At 42.6% G+C, this 15098-nt stretch overlaps 1 protein-coding gene across 12 annotated transcripts in view; it reads right to left on the bottom strand.

The window, feature by feature from the left end:
- Positions 1 to 14862, bottom strand: part of TDRD3 (tudor domain containing 3) — a 199526-nt gene extending 184664 nt beyond the window's left edge. For 4 of the 12 annotated variants that reach the window (XM_005585949.4, XM_074021595.1, XM_045377224.2 and 1 more), the window contains exon 1: positions 13580 to 13766. In XM_005585949.4, the coding sequence (XP_005586006.1) occupies positions 13580 to 13620 (41 nt within the window). In that variant the 5' untranslated portion in view covers positions 13621 to 13766. Of the gene's footprint in view, positions 1 to 10674; positions 10759 to 12377; positions 13146 to 13579; positions 13767 to 13978; positions 14504 to 14604 lie in introns of those variants that run through there. The other 8 variants (XM_005585951.5, XM_065533307.1, XM_074021598.1 and 5 more) reach the window with 6 other exon arrangements.
- Between the last annotated feature and the right edge of the window lie 236 nt (positions 14863 to 15098).

Here is a 15098-nt window from a genome sequence, read left to right as displayed (position 1 = left end):
ACTAGTAGAAAATTTAATGAGTACTATGGCAGGTGTCTATGTTGCAAAGAGCAGCTAGATATGTTTATTAACAAAGTTAAGTGTTATTTTGGGGGGTCATTTTGCACTAACAACAATGTAAACACAGGCACAAAAATGGTCATTGAAACTTCATGGTATTAGGCCGGGCGCGGTGGCTCAAGCCTGTAATCCCAGCACTTTGGGAGGCCGAGACGGGTGGATCACGAGGTCAGGAGATCGAGACCATCCTGGCTAACACGGTGAAACCCCGTCTCTACTAAAAAATACAAAAAACTAGCCGGGTGAGGTGGCGGGCGCCTGTAGTCTCAGCTACTCGGGAGGCTGAGGCAGGAGAATGGCGGGAACCCGGGAGGCGGAGCTTGCAGTGAGCTGAGATCCGGCCACAGCACTCCAGCCTGGGCGACAGAGCGAGACTCCGTCTCAAAAAAAAAAAAAAAAAAAAAGAAATTTCATGGTATTGTACAGCCATTATGTTTTTAATATACGCATATAAAAACTTTCATTATGTATCAACTTTACCAGGGAAACATCTAATTAATATGTTTATAAAGACTTTTGATGAATGAGTAATTAATTAAACAGGGAAATAACATAAAAATCAAAGGAAAAAAATCCACAACCAGAAAAAGCAGTCAAAAAATTTATCAGCAACAACCAAAATAAGGGAAAATATACATCCAGCTCTTGTACAACTCCCAAATGTAGCAACCAAAGAAGATTCTCATGCAGCCTGAGAACTAACCCTACCCTATCCATCCCCAAGAAGCAAAACTGAGGAAAGAAGTCAAATCAACACAATCCTGAGAAATCTCATTATTACTTAAATTAGAACATACTAAGGGAATCAGCAGGCAGCCTAGAAAAAAGGTAGTCGCCAATTACTAAGAGTAGAGGCCCCTGAATATCAACTCGCACTCTCAGCACAGACACAAAGGGTTGCCAGTACTTGCCATTCTGAGTACACTGAACCGAGCAAGGATACTGAGGAGCCCATTTTACATGCTTTATGTCCTAACAGTAACACATACACACCTTTTTGGTGCTCACAATTGCAAGAAACAAAAGAGTAAACTGTTTAGCAGAGTCCTCAGGTAAAATCCCAGGGGACTTGAACTCTATGACAACTTAGACTACAAGATACCTAGATTCCTACTTCTTTGCCTCATTAAAGGCCCTAGCATGAAATATAATCTTATCATCTTAACTCCTTTCTAACTGAATGTACCAGACCATTTTAATGCTACTGATAAAGGCATACCCAAGACTAGGAAGAAAAAGAGGTTTAACAGGACTTACAGTTCCACATGACTGGGGAGGCCTCAGAATCATGGCGGGAGGTGAAAGACACTTCTTTCATGGCGGTGGCAAGAGAAAAAATGTGGAAGAAGCAAAAGTGGAAACCCTTGATAAACCCATCAGATCTTGTGAGACTTATGATCATGAGACTAGCAAAGGAAAGACTGGCCCCCATGACTCAACTACCTCCCCCTGGGTCCCTCCCATAACAGGAACACATGGGAATTCTCGGAGATACAATTCTGGGAGTAGATGTTTGGGTGGAGACACAGCCAAACCCTATCATTCCAAATCTCATGTCCTCACATTTCAAAACCAATCATGCCTTCCCAACAGTCCACCAAAGTCTTAACTCATTTCAGCATTAACCTAAAGTCCACAGTCCAAAGTCTCATCTGAGACAAGGCAAGTCCCTTCCACCTATGAGCCTGTACGATCAAAAGCAAGCTAGTTACTTCCTAGAGACAAGGCAGGTACAGGTATTGGATAAATATAGCTGTTCCAAATGGGTGAGGTTGGCCAAAACAAAGGGGTTACAGGGACCATGCAAGTCTGAAATCCAGTGGGACAGTCAAATTTTAAAGCTCCAAAATGATCTCTTTTGACTCCAGGTCTCACATCCAGGTCACACTGATGCAAGAGGTGGGTTCCCATGGTCTTAGGCAGCTTTGCACTTGTGGCTATGCAGGGTATAGCTCCGTTCCAGCTGCTTTCACGGGCTGGTGTTGAATGCCTGCAGCTTTTCCAGGCACACGGTGCAAGCTGTCAGTGGATCTACCATTCTGAAGTCTGGAGGACGGTGGCCTTCTTCTCACAGCTGTACTAGGCAATGCCCCAGTAGGGACTCTGTGTGGGGGCTCCAACCCCACATTTCCCTTCCACACTGCCCTAACAGAGGTTCTCCATGAGGGATCTATCCTAGCAGCAAACTTTTGCCTGGGCATCCAGGCATTTCCATACATCCTCTGAAATCTAGGCGGAGATTCTCAAACCTCAATTCTTGACTTCTGTGCCCCCACAGGCTCACCACCACATGGAAGCTGCCAAGGCTTGGGGCTTCCACCCTCTGAAGCCACAGCCCAAGCTGTATGTTGGCCCCTTTCAGCCATGGCTGGAGTGGCTGGGACAGAAGGCACCAAGTCCCTAAGCCGCACACAGCACAGAGACCCTGGGCCCAGCCCACGAAACCACTTGTTCACCCTGGACCTCCAGGCCTGTGATGAGAGGGGCTACTGTGAAGGTCTCTGACATGGCCTGGAGACATTTTCTCCACGGTCTTGGGGTTTAACATTAGGATCCTTGCTACTTACACACATTTCTGCAGCTGGCTTGAATTTCTCCCCAGAAAATGGGTTTTTCTTTTCTATCACATAGTCATGCTGCAAATTTTCCAAACTTTTGTGCTCTGTTTCCCTTTTAAAATGGAATGCTTTTAACAGCACCCAAGTCATTTTTTTAATGCTCTGCTGCTTAAAAATTTATTCTGCTAGATACCTTAGATCATCTCTCTCAAGTGCAAAGTTCCACAAATCTCTAGGGCAGGGGCAAAATGCTGCCAGTCTCCTTGCTAAAACATAACAAGAGTCACCTTTGCTCCAGCTCCCAACAAGTTCCTCATCTCCACCTGAGACCACCTCAGCCTGGATCTTATTGTCCATATCACTATCAGCATTTTGGGCAAAGCTATTCAACAAGTCTCTAGGAAGTTCCAAACTTTCTCACATTTTCCTTTCTTCTTCTGAGTCCTCCAAACTGTTCCAGCCTCTGCCTTTTACCCAGTTCCAAAGCTGCTTCCACATTTTTGGGTATCTTTTCAGCAACGCCCCACTCTACTGGTACTAATTAACTATATTAGTTCTTTTTCATGCTGGTGATAAAGACATACCTGGGACTGGAAAGAAAAAGAGGTTTAATTGGACTTACAGTTCCACATGGCTGGGGAGGCCTCAGAATCACGGCAGGAAGTGAAAGGCACTTCTTACATGGTGGTGGCAAGAGAAAATGAGGAAGAAGCAAAAGCGGAAACCCCTGATAAACCCATCAGATCTCACGAGACTTATTCACCATCATGAGAATAGCACGGGAAAAGACCAGCCCTCGTGATTCAATTACCTCCCGCTGGATCCCTCCCAAAACACATGGGAATTCTGGGAGAAACAATTCAAGTTGAGATTTGGGTGGGGACACAGCTGCACCATATCACTGAAGTACTAACCTATAAGCAATTCTGAAATATCAAAAAGAACTTGTTGCTATCTCATAAAACATCAAATGTGAATGAAATAGTTCTGAAAACAGTTTCTACTAATATTACCATGAGAGAGAACATTTCAAGGACCCTAAAGAGACAGTTGGTTGTCTCAGCCAAAGAAATGCAATCAACATATTTCAAAATTTTCTTCTAACTAAATACAGACATATACCTTTAAGTGTATTATCTACATTATCACTAGTTATATCTCTTAACAGTTGAATTCTATAAACAAGGTAGAAAATATCAACAAATAGAGAAAGCTTTCGTAAGGCTATTTCCTGCATTTCTGAGGAGATCACATTTTTCATAACACTTTGTTTAAATTTCACAACATTCATTTCAGAAATCACAATTTTCTACTCTACAAAAAGCTTGAAGTTTCATGTCCCTTGAGGACACAAAAGCAAAATGATGAATGATACCAAGACCAATTAAGATGAGAGTAACATTCATTCCACAAGTATTTAAGTGTCTACTGTGCAACTTACATCCTGCTAAATGCTTGGAATACTACAAAAACATGAAAAGACTTGATCTTTCCCTTACAGAAGCTGACAAAGTCATAAGGCATCAATCAAACTATCAACGTTACGGACACTTAAACTTAACATATGTCCCTATTTCTCTCTCAAAACAAAGCTTGAACTGAGTCAATTCCAAATTCATTATAAAATACTGGCTTAATTTATTCAGCAAGTTTTTCCATCAATACTTACATTTATTGTTTCACCTTAGGTATTTTACAAAATCCACCTTTATTAATTTTCAAACTCTTCATGGTCCCACTTAGAAATTTAGTAAAATAAAAAATTTTCATTAACATCTTCATGTAATATCCATGACAGACTGCCTTCTGAAAAGCTGCAGCTAAATTTTACTTGCATTTTATATATTTAGAGGAATCTGGAGAAAGATTGTGGGAAATTTTTTAAAAGACTTTCAGATATCTAAATTTATAAAGAATGTTTTAAAAGCTGCTCTGAGTCTCCAATATCAGCAAGTCAACAAACTAATACTGACCATATCAAATAGTCTTATCAAAGAACTCTAAAAGATATATCCATTTTCTCTTCTTAGAAAAACTCAATGAATTTATAATGAATTCTAAAGCTTTTTCGCCTGACTAGCAGCTCCTTAAAGGTTAATTCTCCTCTAAAAATGCTAAAATTTCTCAGTACTTGAACCCAGCCTCTTACTCAAAGCTTGGTTCTTACATCAGTACTGTCCAACAAATATAATGTCCACATATGTAATTTTAAATTGTCTTGTAGCCATATTTTAAAAAGTAAAAACAGGTGAAATTAATTTAGTAACTATTTTAACAAAATATATTTTAAAGTATGATCAATATAAAAATTACTGAGATCCCTACACTCATTTTTAGTACCGTCTTCCAAATTCACTGTGTATTTTACATTTGTAGCACATCTGAATTTAGACTAGACACATATCAAGTGATCAGCAGCCATGTGACTAATGTCCACCATACCGGACAGCTGCAGCCTTAGATGATCTTATCAATATACCATTTCAATCACCACCTATCCTGGAATGACTCCAGATTTATCTGTAGACCAGTCTTCTCTTCTGAGTGCAAGACTGGTATTTCCTAATGCCTGACATCTTATTTTAGATGACTTAAAGGGATCTCACACTCAAGTAATGACCAACTTAACTCATGACCGACCCAACCCCCAAAAATATGACCATCTTCTAAGAGTCCCTACCTAACTGAATTGTAATTGATTTGAGGATACAAGCCCAAAACCTAGAAATCAAGCCTTTGACAACTCCTCTGTCATATTCATGTCCAATCCGTCAGAAAGTCCTGTCCATTTACCTTCCAAATATCTATCAAATCAATCTGCTGCTCTTTATCTCAACCATCGCCATCTATTTAATAGTCCTGCCCTGCTCCATTTTCTTCAGCCCAAGCATACTTCAAAACCATGATGTTATCCACACCATAATCCTCACATCATGATTAAAACTCTTCAACTGATTCCTATTACTTTCAAAATAAAAATAAATCCTAACATGGCCAACAAGGTCCAAGCTATGTGACCTGTCCCTAAGTAGCTCCTAACTCCATCTCACTACACTGTCCCTCTGTCTTGCCCTCTAGTCACCCAGGTCATTCAGATGTTTGTATTCACCATGCTCCCTAGTGCCCCATGACTTTTGTAGATGCTGTGCTCCCCTTACTTTGTCAGTTAACACTCATTCTCCAGATCTCAGGGTAGCATTCTCTGACCACCATGAAAAGGCTAAAATTCCCCTTTAGTAATTCTGCTATTCTCTGACCACCATGAAAAGACTAATTCCCCCTTAGTACGTGCATTTGGAATGATGTCTCTTCTCCTCTCTAGTATTTTTTATAGATGCAGCATGTTTAAATATGTAATTAATGTTTTTTCCCCCTATAAGACTGTATCTGACTGTACTAAGAAAGTGCCTGCCACAATATGGTGTTTAAGAATTATTTGTTGAGGCTGGACACTGTGGCTCACATCTGTAATCCCAGGACTCTGGGAGGCCGGGACAGGTGGATCACTTGAGGTCAGGAGTTCAAGACCAGCCTGGCCAACACAGTGAAACTCTGTCTCTACTAGTCCTTTTTCATGCTGCTAATAAAGACATACCTGAGACTGGGCAATTTACAAAAGAAAGACATTTATTGGACTTAACAGTTCCACATGGCTGGGGAGGTCTCACAATCATGGCAGAAGGCAAAGAGGGGCAAGTCACATCTTATGTGGATGGCAGCAGGCAAAAAGAGAGCTTGTGCAGGGCAACTCCCATTTTTAAAACCATCAGATCTCGTGAGACCCATTCACTATCATGAGAACAGCGTGGGAAAGACCCGACCCGTCCCCATTAATTCAATCACCTCCCACCGAGTCCTTCCCACAACACGTGGAAATTATGGGAGCTACAAGATGAGATCTGGGTGAGGATGCAGAACCAAACCATATCAACTAAGAATACAAAAATTAGCTGGGTGTGCTGGTGGGCACCTATAATCTCAGCTACTCAGGAGGCTGAGGCAGGAGAATCTCTTGAACCTGGGAGGTGAAGGTTACAGTGAGCCAAGATTATGCCACTGCACTCCAGCCTGGGCAAGAGAGTGAGACTCTGTCTCAAAAAGCAAACAAACCAACAACAACAAAAAAGAATGATTTGTTGAATGAGTGCATTGATGAATGTGCCTTGTTTTTTCCTTAGCCAAATACCAGAAGACACAATATTTAAAGAAGACATATACAGTGCCTTGTTTTTTCCTTAGACAAAGAGCAGAAGACATGATATTTAAAGAAGACATATACAAAAACCTTGCTTATCCATCATCAGTACTGGAAAGCCTTCCAACCTTCCCAAGTCTGGGTTAATTGCTCTCAGATGTGTTTTAACAAAATCTTGCAAGTAAAACACCAGTGTATATCATGTTTAAATTCTGCCTGTCTTGTACATAATATCTCAGCAACAAACACAGTGCATGGTATACAGGAGATATAAATATTTACTAAATGTATTTCAGTGCACATATTATTGTATAGAGTTACATATTTCTCTGTATATGCCTTACTTATTATCGTAAATATATTATAATTCAAGAGCACTATACTGCTATTTGCCTCTACTTTTAAGGCCATAAAGTTGTACTACATGTGAGAAGTACATATACACACTTGCACCCATCTAATAGAGACGTGAAACCTGATGGGGTTCCAGTGCTATGGTACATACAGGCTCTCTGTCTAGCCCTAGAGCACCATGCAGTTCTTTCCTCCTTTTGTCCATCACCAACCTGTTTCCTTTCTGCTATCAGTGTCTTTGATTTCACACCCTTCTTAATACTTTACATTACTACCATACATTTTTGCCCCATCTTGTTTGCTTTTCTTTGTTGTGCTATGACTTCACAAGTGTTTCTTAAATTTTTACATGAAAATTTCTGGGCATTCAGTAGTCTCCTTCCAAAATTTATCTGGCAATACTGTTCTTCAGCTACTTCTATATCCTAGACCTTTCAGAAAGAATGAATTTCTAGACTGATGGCACTTAACTGAAACATGATAAGTCAAAATGTCAATATTCTTTTGTCAAAAGGAGAAAACATAAGCCAAAAAAGTTGATATAGTCATATTTTTATGGTTCTTAAAATGTTACTATGAAATTTTTAGTTGATTTAGCAAATGCTGCTGTATGAAAGGAGAAAATTATTTTCAACCTGCTGAGGTAGCAAGTTTCTTTTTATTCCCCCTTTATGCTTAAGGCAGTCAAGTCTACAAGCAGTTGAAACTAGATTTATAGGTTAGTCACCAAAAAAAAAATCACTGCAAACAGCACCTTGAAACCTGAACATTTGCACAATTCAACAGAATATCCAGTCATTTTTCATAGTTTACGGTATCAGTAGAAGCTGTAAAGCAATGTGTAACATATTTTGAGACAGAAAGTCAACAAGGCTTATTACCTTTGAACATTTTAATTTCACAAACAATATAAGCCAAAGAGATAGCTACAAATGTCCATTAAAGAAATAGAAAATATTTCAAAATAGGAAGATGTCTCCAACAAGCTCCACTAAAATCTGATTAAAAAGCAATTGGTTAGCCAGGTGTGGTGGCACATGCCTGTAATCCTACCTACTTGGGAGGCTGAAGCAGGAGAACTGCTTGAACCTGGGAAGTGGAGGTTGCAATGAGCCAAGATCGTGCCATTGTACTCTAGCCTGGGCAACAAGAGTGAAACTCTGTCTCAAAAAAAAAAAAAAAAAAAAAGTTGGTTTCCTCTAATGTTCTTCAGCATCTAAAAAAATGTTTTAATGATTCAAATCCTTTCCAAAAGAGTATACCAAGCTATTTACATCTGCCTGTCTTATACATATGACTTACTTTAAAGGCTATGAAGTATGATAATTAAAGGTATATCATAATTCTAGATTTTAAAAACCCTGCACTTAATATTAAACCTTACAAAGAACGACCAATATTCTTTACAAATATTTACCTATTTCTAAGAGATGTATTGGAATAGTGAGGGAGCAAAACTTCTACTACCCTCTTATTATATGCATAAACTCATATTTTATGTCTATTACCACTAGTATAAGAAGGTATAATTATATTGCTGCTACTGCAGAGGTTGTACTGATGCTGCTACACAATGTTTCTCATCTGAAGAGTGAGATCATTCACCAGTAATCTCCTGGAAAAAAGGTGTGTCGCTAAGAAAACTAGAACCGAACAAACAAAGGCACAGCAGTGGCTGCAGGCTGGGCATCTGAGTTTCTTAGTCATGGTCATTAATGTGTCTGAGAAGAAGCCTCTATGTAATGGAATATGAAAAGAAGCCCTTCATCTGTGGACAGGTCAAAAACCAGGAATTAGAAATTCCAGCAAAATATCCTGACGTTGTTCCACCTCTTTGTAGTAGCTATCTTCAAAGTAATGTGGAATAGAGTGGGCCCTTGAATACAACAGCACAATGATCACTTTATAACCTGTACTGTCATCATGCTTCTTATTTTTTCTATTTATCTCGTGGTTGTTTTCTAGTTCTACATTTTGATAAAGACCTTAATAAACTGTAGCCTTTCTTAGTTGTTCAAAGGTGAAACGAAGGGAAAGGAGTTATGTATGCACTTGGGCCAGAGGATGTCAGCATGGTGATAGCACCAATAATCAAATGGAGATAACCCCAAAGGGGTTAAAACGAGACCTTTGTTTATCCTCTCCATCCCATCTCTGCCCTCAAAACAAACAAACAAAACAAAACCTGGAGAACTCCATGGCTAACCCCTGGGTGTCAGAAACCTGGGCTTCCTAAGACTACATGTTCTTTCAGAACAAAATGGAAATGCTATTTCATATGCTACCTTAAAGGGTCTTCAACTCAAACTACTGGGTAAAAGACGCAAAGACACACAACATAGTGTCCCACTTTTTCAGATATAGTCATCCCCCAGTATCCATAAGGGATCAGTCCCAGGGCCCCCACAGATAACAAAGACTACTGATGCTCAAATCCCTGACACAAAATAGTGTAGTACAGTATTTGCATACAACCTACACACGTTCTCCTGTATACTTGAAATCATCTCTAGACTACTTAAAATACCTAATACAGTGTAAGTGCTATGTAAAGTTGTATTTTATTTTTTAGTCATATGATTTTTGTTGTTGTATTTTTTTTTATTTTTCCAAATATTTTATGACTGGTTGAATCCAAGGATGCAGAACCCACAGATATGGAGGGCCAACTGTATTCTTAAACCTCAAAAAATACAGAATGTACCAGATTTTCAGATAAGCCTAGTACGCAATTAGTTGATTCACTGCAAGGCAAAGATTTATTTGATTCTAACAGGATCACCCCTCAGAATAGGCCCTTTATCTTTCCTCGACTAGGAAAGTAAATTTACACACCACAAAATGCTTCAACCCAATTTTCAATTTTAAAATGTGTCACTTTTGATCAATAATTTAAATTAGATGTGGTCACTTCTGTTAATTTTTGGTGGAAATGAGTACTGAATCTTTACTCTAGACATCTGGGCTCTATTCTTGGTTCTGCCATTTATAACTGAGCAAATTATTGAAAACTCTGTGCTTCAGTTTTCTCATATGTACAAAGAGAGAGTTAAAGCTATGCAACACTGATTCCACGGAAGATACTCTTTTTTTTTTTTTTTTTTTTTGAGACAGAGTCTTGCTCTGTTGCCCAGGCTGGAGTGCAACGGTGCAATCTCGACTCACTGCAACTTCCGCCTCCTGGGTTCAAGCGATTCTCATGCCTCAGCCTCACCAAGTAGCTGGGATTACAGGAGACTGCCACCACGCCTGGCTAATTTGTTTGTATTTTTAGTAGAAATGGGGTTTCACCATTTTTGCCAGGCAGGTCTCCAACTCCTGCCCACCCGCCTTAGCCTCCCAAAGTGCTGGGATTACAGGCATGAGCCACCACCATGCCCAGCCAGAAGATACCTTTTCAAAAACAAAAACACAACTGATTAGGTACCCCGTGACATGTTTCTGTTAAAAACAAACAAACAAAGGATGAAGATGGAAGAGAAAAATTCAAAATGTCCAGAGATCAACCTTTTAAATCTTTCTCCCACAAGTAGAATTTTGTATTTCCACTCAGAGTGATCAGGGATATCATCCCAAAGGAGAATGAATCTCTGAAGAGAGAAAACAAAAATGCAGAGTGAGTAATACTGTTATCTAGATAAATTCAGAGTCAGATTTCTTTTCCCCATGAAGTTATTCCACTCATATAATTAAGCTTTACAAGGTACCATTTAGTGCATTATTTAAACATAATCACTATACTGTAGAAAACCCTGAAACATTTAAGTTCAAATCAGCAAATCGTTTGTGTGCTACTGGCCATTGAAGAAAAAAAATTATTTTAAGTCTGCCAGGTAGCTACTTTTGAAGCTATATTTTAAAATATTGATTTTTACAGCGGTTCTAATGAAGATTAAAACCTTAAGAAGGAAAAAAATTGCACTTAAAAATAATGGAAACTTGAACAGATTGGTCTACATAGATCTTCTGTACCCCCCTGAAGATCATATTTTCAGAATTGTAAACTTTTCAGCACTAAATATTTCCCTAATCTGCTATTTTAGGTAAAGCCTGTAGAACAGATTTAACAATAGTGTTTCCATGTTTTAGCATCTGTTTCTTTTTAGCTTCTACAAGTAACTACGCACACACATTTGAATACGAAGAAAAATGGTTTGTCAGTGACAGTAACAGAGAACCCCAAGTATAAGAGCAAACTCAGGATGTAAGAACTAAAATGAGCTAGTGAAAGCCCTTCAGTCAGAAATTTTCCTTCCAGTGCTCTTTTCTGCCTTTAAACCTTTGTGATTCTAAATTTTAACATAGTAAGTCCCTAATTAAAGACTTAGTCGAAGCCACCTGAAAGCCTAGGAGATCCTCATGCCTAGTCTGTTCAAGACCTAGCAGGAATTACATGAAACTCACAATTCCTAGAAAGATAGTCTTATTAGCCCCACAGATTACTACTGCCTTTATGAGTTACTGCCACACAGAAGCAGCACAGACAGGTGGGAGAAACATAAACAGATAAGTTGCAATACAAAGTAGCAAATGCTACAATATAACATTGCTGAAGATTTACAACAATATCACAAAGCAGGGTGGGACTCTGCCTAAGCTTCTGCAGAGGCCCTGTCCGGAGAATTCTGACTGGCAGGGGCATTCCAAGGTCAACTGTATTAGACTTTACAAAGAACCTACAATCTGGTGCACTTCTTGACAATCCAGATAAGGAGAAAAATAAGACTCAGTTCCCTGCCCTGGAAGAGCATAAGAGGCCACAGAAAACAAAGTCAGCATGTGTTCGGGACCTAAAAAATGAGACTAATCTTTCCAGAGGAGGCGGGGTCATGTTGGAAAGTAGTAAAATACTGACTTTGTAAATGAAAATATTACTAGTGTGAAGGATCAACGCTCAATCTAATGATAAATGGGGAGAAAGGCAAATGAAAGAGCGACACAAGATAATTCAGGACACCCCTGTGGGTAAAAAAAACTAAAAGAAGAGATTCCTATTTAACAAAAACAAAACTGAAGCCAGTGAGTTTTTAACTCTACAATCTTTTACGCCAATGCTGTTCTGTGAAAAAACTATAGGAACAATAACGCATAAGAGTTAAAGGAACCAGGACCAGAGCCAGGCCCTCTGTGCTCAACATTCAACTCCACCACTTTCTAGCTATGTCACTTCGGGAAAGTTACTTAACAGCTCTTTGCCTCAGTCTCCTCACCTGTAAAATGGGGTGTTTAACAACACAAGGGCCTTTAAAACCAGGAAGGGCTTCTTCAAAACACAGTTGTGATTATATCCCTCCACTGATCAAAAACTTTATTCACAAAATCAAATCCACATCTTTCACGAACCATACAGATCTTGTGTAGGTTCTGCAAAACAATAAGCGCTTCCCTGTCTCTAGAAGCTCTGTGCTAGAAAGCCTTTTCCTTACCATCTTCCCAAGTCCACTTCAGGAAATTAACTCTCCCTCCCATTCCACAGTGCACTCATCTGTTACTCTGTACATACGGTTTACCACTATTCCCCCTGGTTTTGTTTGGTCTTTTAATGCCTCACTCTTTCTTCCAAAGCAGTAATTGCAGAGAGCCAAGGCAAATCTTTTTCATCCCCGTTCCTACCCTTCATCCCAGAATGTGCCTGTGCAAGTCTGGGAAAAGCGTTACTGAATTAAACGGGATGATTACAACCGTAATGGCCGCAATTCCAGAAACTGCCTAATTTCACATAATTCTGTATTGTTTTCAAATCCTGAAAATCTTGACACGAAAGGCCTCTTAAATTCAGAACACCATCCTTTCAAGAAAAGTTCTACCGAGCACCCCCCCACGAGTTGACAATGCGGTCATTCTTAGCTCCAGAAGTTGTGTGTGTGACGCGGAGGGCAGCTTCACACTGGTCCACACTATACTTTGAAATAAGGGGCAAGAAGAGGCGGCTCCGACCGCAGCGCAGGCTGTGTGCCGCTCTGCCCTCAACTTCCTATGGGCCCGCGGGCTCCGCCGCGTTGGTCCCTCTGCTCCGCACTTCGTTCCCAGCCTTCGCCTCCCCTTGTCCCGCCGCAGAAACACCCCCTCCCCGGAGCGGCAGCGCGAAGGCGCTGCAGGTCCTCTCCGGCGCTCCACTCGGCCGGGGTCTGGGCCGCCACCCGCCCGGCTCGCGGCCCCCGGCCTCTCCCCAGGCCCGCCGCCCGCCGCCCGAGGCCCAGGCCGCTGCCGCCGCCGCCTCGAGGGGACACAGGGGGACTCGCTGGGCTCGCGTGGCGCCGGGGGCGGAGCCGGCCCGGAGGGCCCGGGGAGAGGCCGGGGGTGGACAGCAGCCTCCGCCTACCCCGACACGTACCCCGCCGCCCCCAACCCAACCTCCTCGGGGCCCCGGCCCGCGCCAGCGGCCCGGCAGCCGGCGGGACTCGCCACTTACCAACCCGCCTGGGACAACGCCGCGTTGGCCACCTGGGCCATGGTAGCTGCTTAAGCCGGGGGTGGTGGGGGGTTGGGGTGGGGGTGGTGGGGAGGCCTCCTACTTGAGACCCCCCCCCCAAAAAAAAAAAAAAGAAAGAAAAGAAAAGAAAAAACTCCTCTGGTCGGCTCTGCAACTGGGCATGCTCAGTGCGGCCGGCGCTTCCGCGTGCGGGTTCCGCTCGCCGCGTTTTCTGAGCGGCCGTAGGGGCCGGCCTGGTGTGGGGCTTCCAGGCTGCCGAGCTCCAGGACCTGATCCACCAAACACGGGCCGGCGGCTAGGGTCAGGCTAGCTCAGGGACTTTGCCTCTTCCCCGAAGGTTTTTACTTGTTTTGGGGGGCACTCTTCTGAGTTGCACACCTTGGAAAGTCGTGAGGAGGTTCTTCGTGGAGCAAAAGTGTGGCGTTTGCAGCGCCGACAGGCGGCCACCTCAGAGAGGGCAGGATAAGGCCTGAGGAGACTGACGGGTTGGCTGCGAGGGAGCGCGTCCAGGATGGCGCTAAAAAGGTCACGTTGCGGGAAGCCAAACTCGGAGGTGTCCCCAGCCCATTCTACACGAAAGTTTACTTTTTTATAAAGACTCGTTCCCTTCCCCTCGCCTTTTGGTCCGCCGGGACGCAAAGAAAAAATGCAGCTCAGCCTTGAGTCCCCACGGGCAGATCGAGTTGCCCAAGTCGGACACCACAGTGAAAATGACTGGTCAGCCCAAGAAAACCTGCTCTTAGGGAATATGGGGAAATGGGGCGGTTGTGTCAGTGCTTGTTTTTCCTGTTGCCCTCCCCCTGGGACCATCCGTGTCCCAGCGCGGCCCTGAGACCTTAGCTCTGTACTGCCGCGTCCGGCAACCACAGCCGCCTCCCCGCCGGTGCCCTTCGCCAGCGCTCCAGAGGGCTGGGGCGCGGGGTGGGTCCCTGAGTGGGCATGCGCGGCGCCGTCGCCGAGCGGCACGGCGGACGCTGCCGTGCGATTGGGCGTCCGTGACTCACGCTGGCCAATCAGAGAGGAACAGGAGGAAGGGTACAGGCGCTCCCTGAAAGATTGCTCCACCCTCTTTCACTTCTGCGGCGTCCAGTAGGGCTGGCAAAGAGACTTTTGAGGGGTACTGTCCCCAGCTGCCAGGTCGGGAGAAGACTGTTACGAACTTAACCCCAGCTCCGCCGCTTGCCGCTGCTGCTTCTAAGGGCATCATCAAAAAGAGACTTGGAGCAGAGACTGCGGAACTGGGCAGAGGCGCTCTTGGGATTGGGGAGGAAATTGACAGTTACGGAAGGAGGGGGATAATTGCCCAGGGTGGAGCTAAAATTCCTTAATACAGATTTTTCTCATTTCAGCTGGGATATTCCGTTTGGTCTTCCCAAAAGTCATAGATATAAAATCGCGATGCTTTCCTTAGATGGAATGTATTGAGATTTGCTCCCAGGCATATCGTTTAGATAATTTTAAATCAGAAGTAGCTCCATGCTGTTCGCTACAATGTGCC

The sequence above is a fragment of the Macaca fascicularis genome, chromosome 17, assembly GCF_037993035.2.
Source record: "Macaca fascicularis isolate 582-1 chromosome 17, T2T-MFA8v1.1".
Taxonomy (NCBI): domain Eukaryota; kingdom Metazoa; phylum Chordata; class Mammalia; order Primates; family Cercopithecidae; genus Macaca; species Macaca fascicularis.
This window is presented reverse-complemented; position numbering and strand designations above follow the sequence as displayed.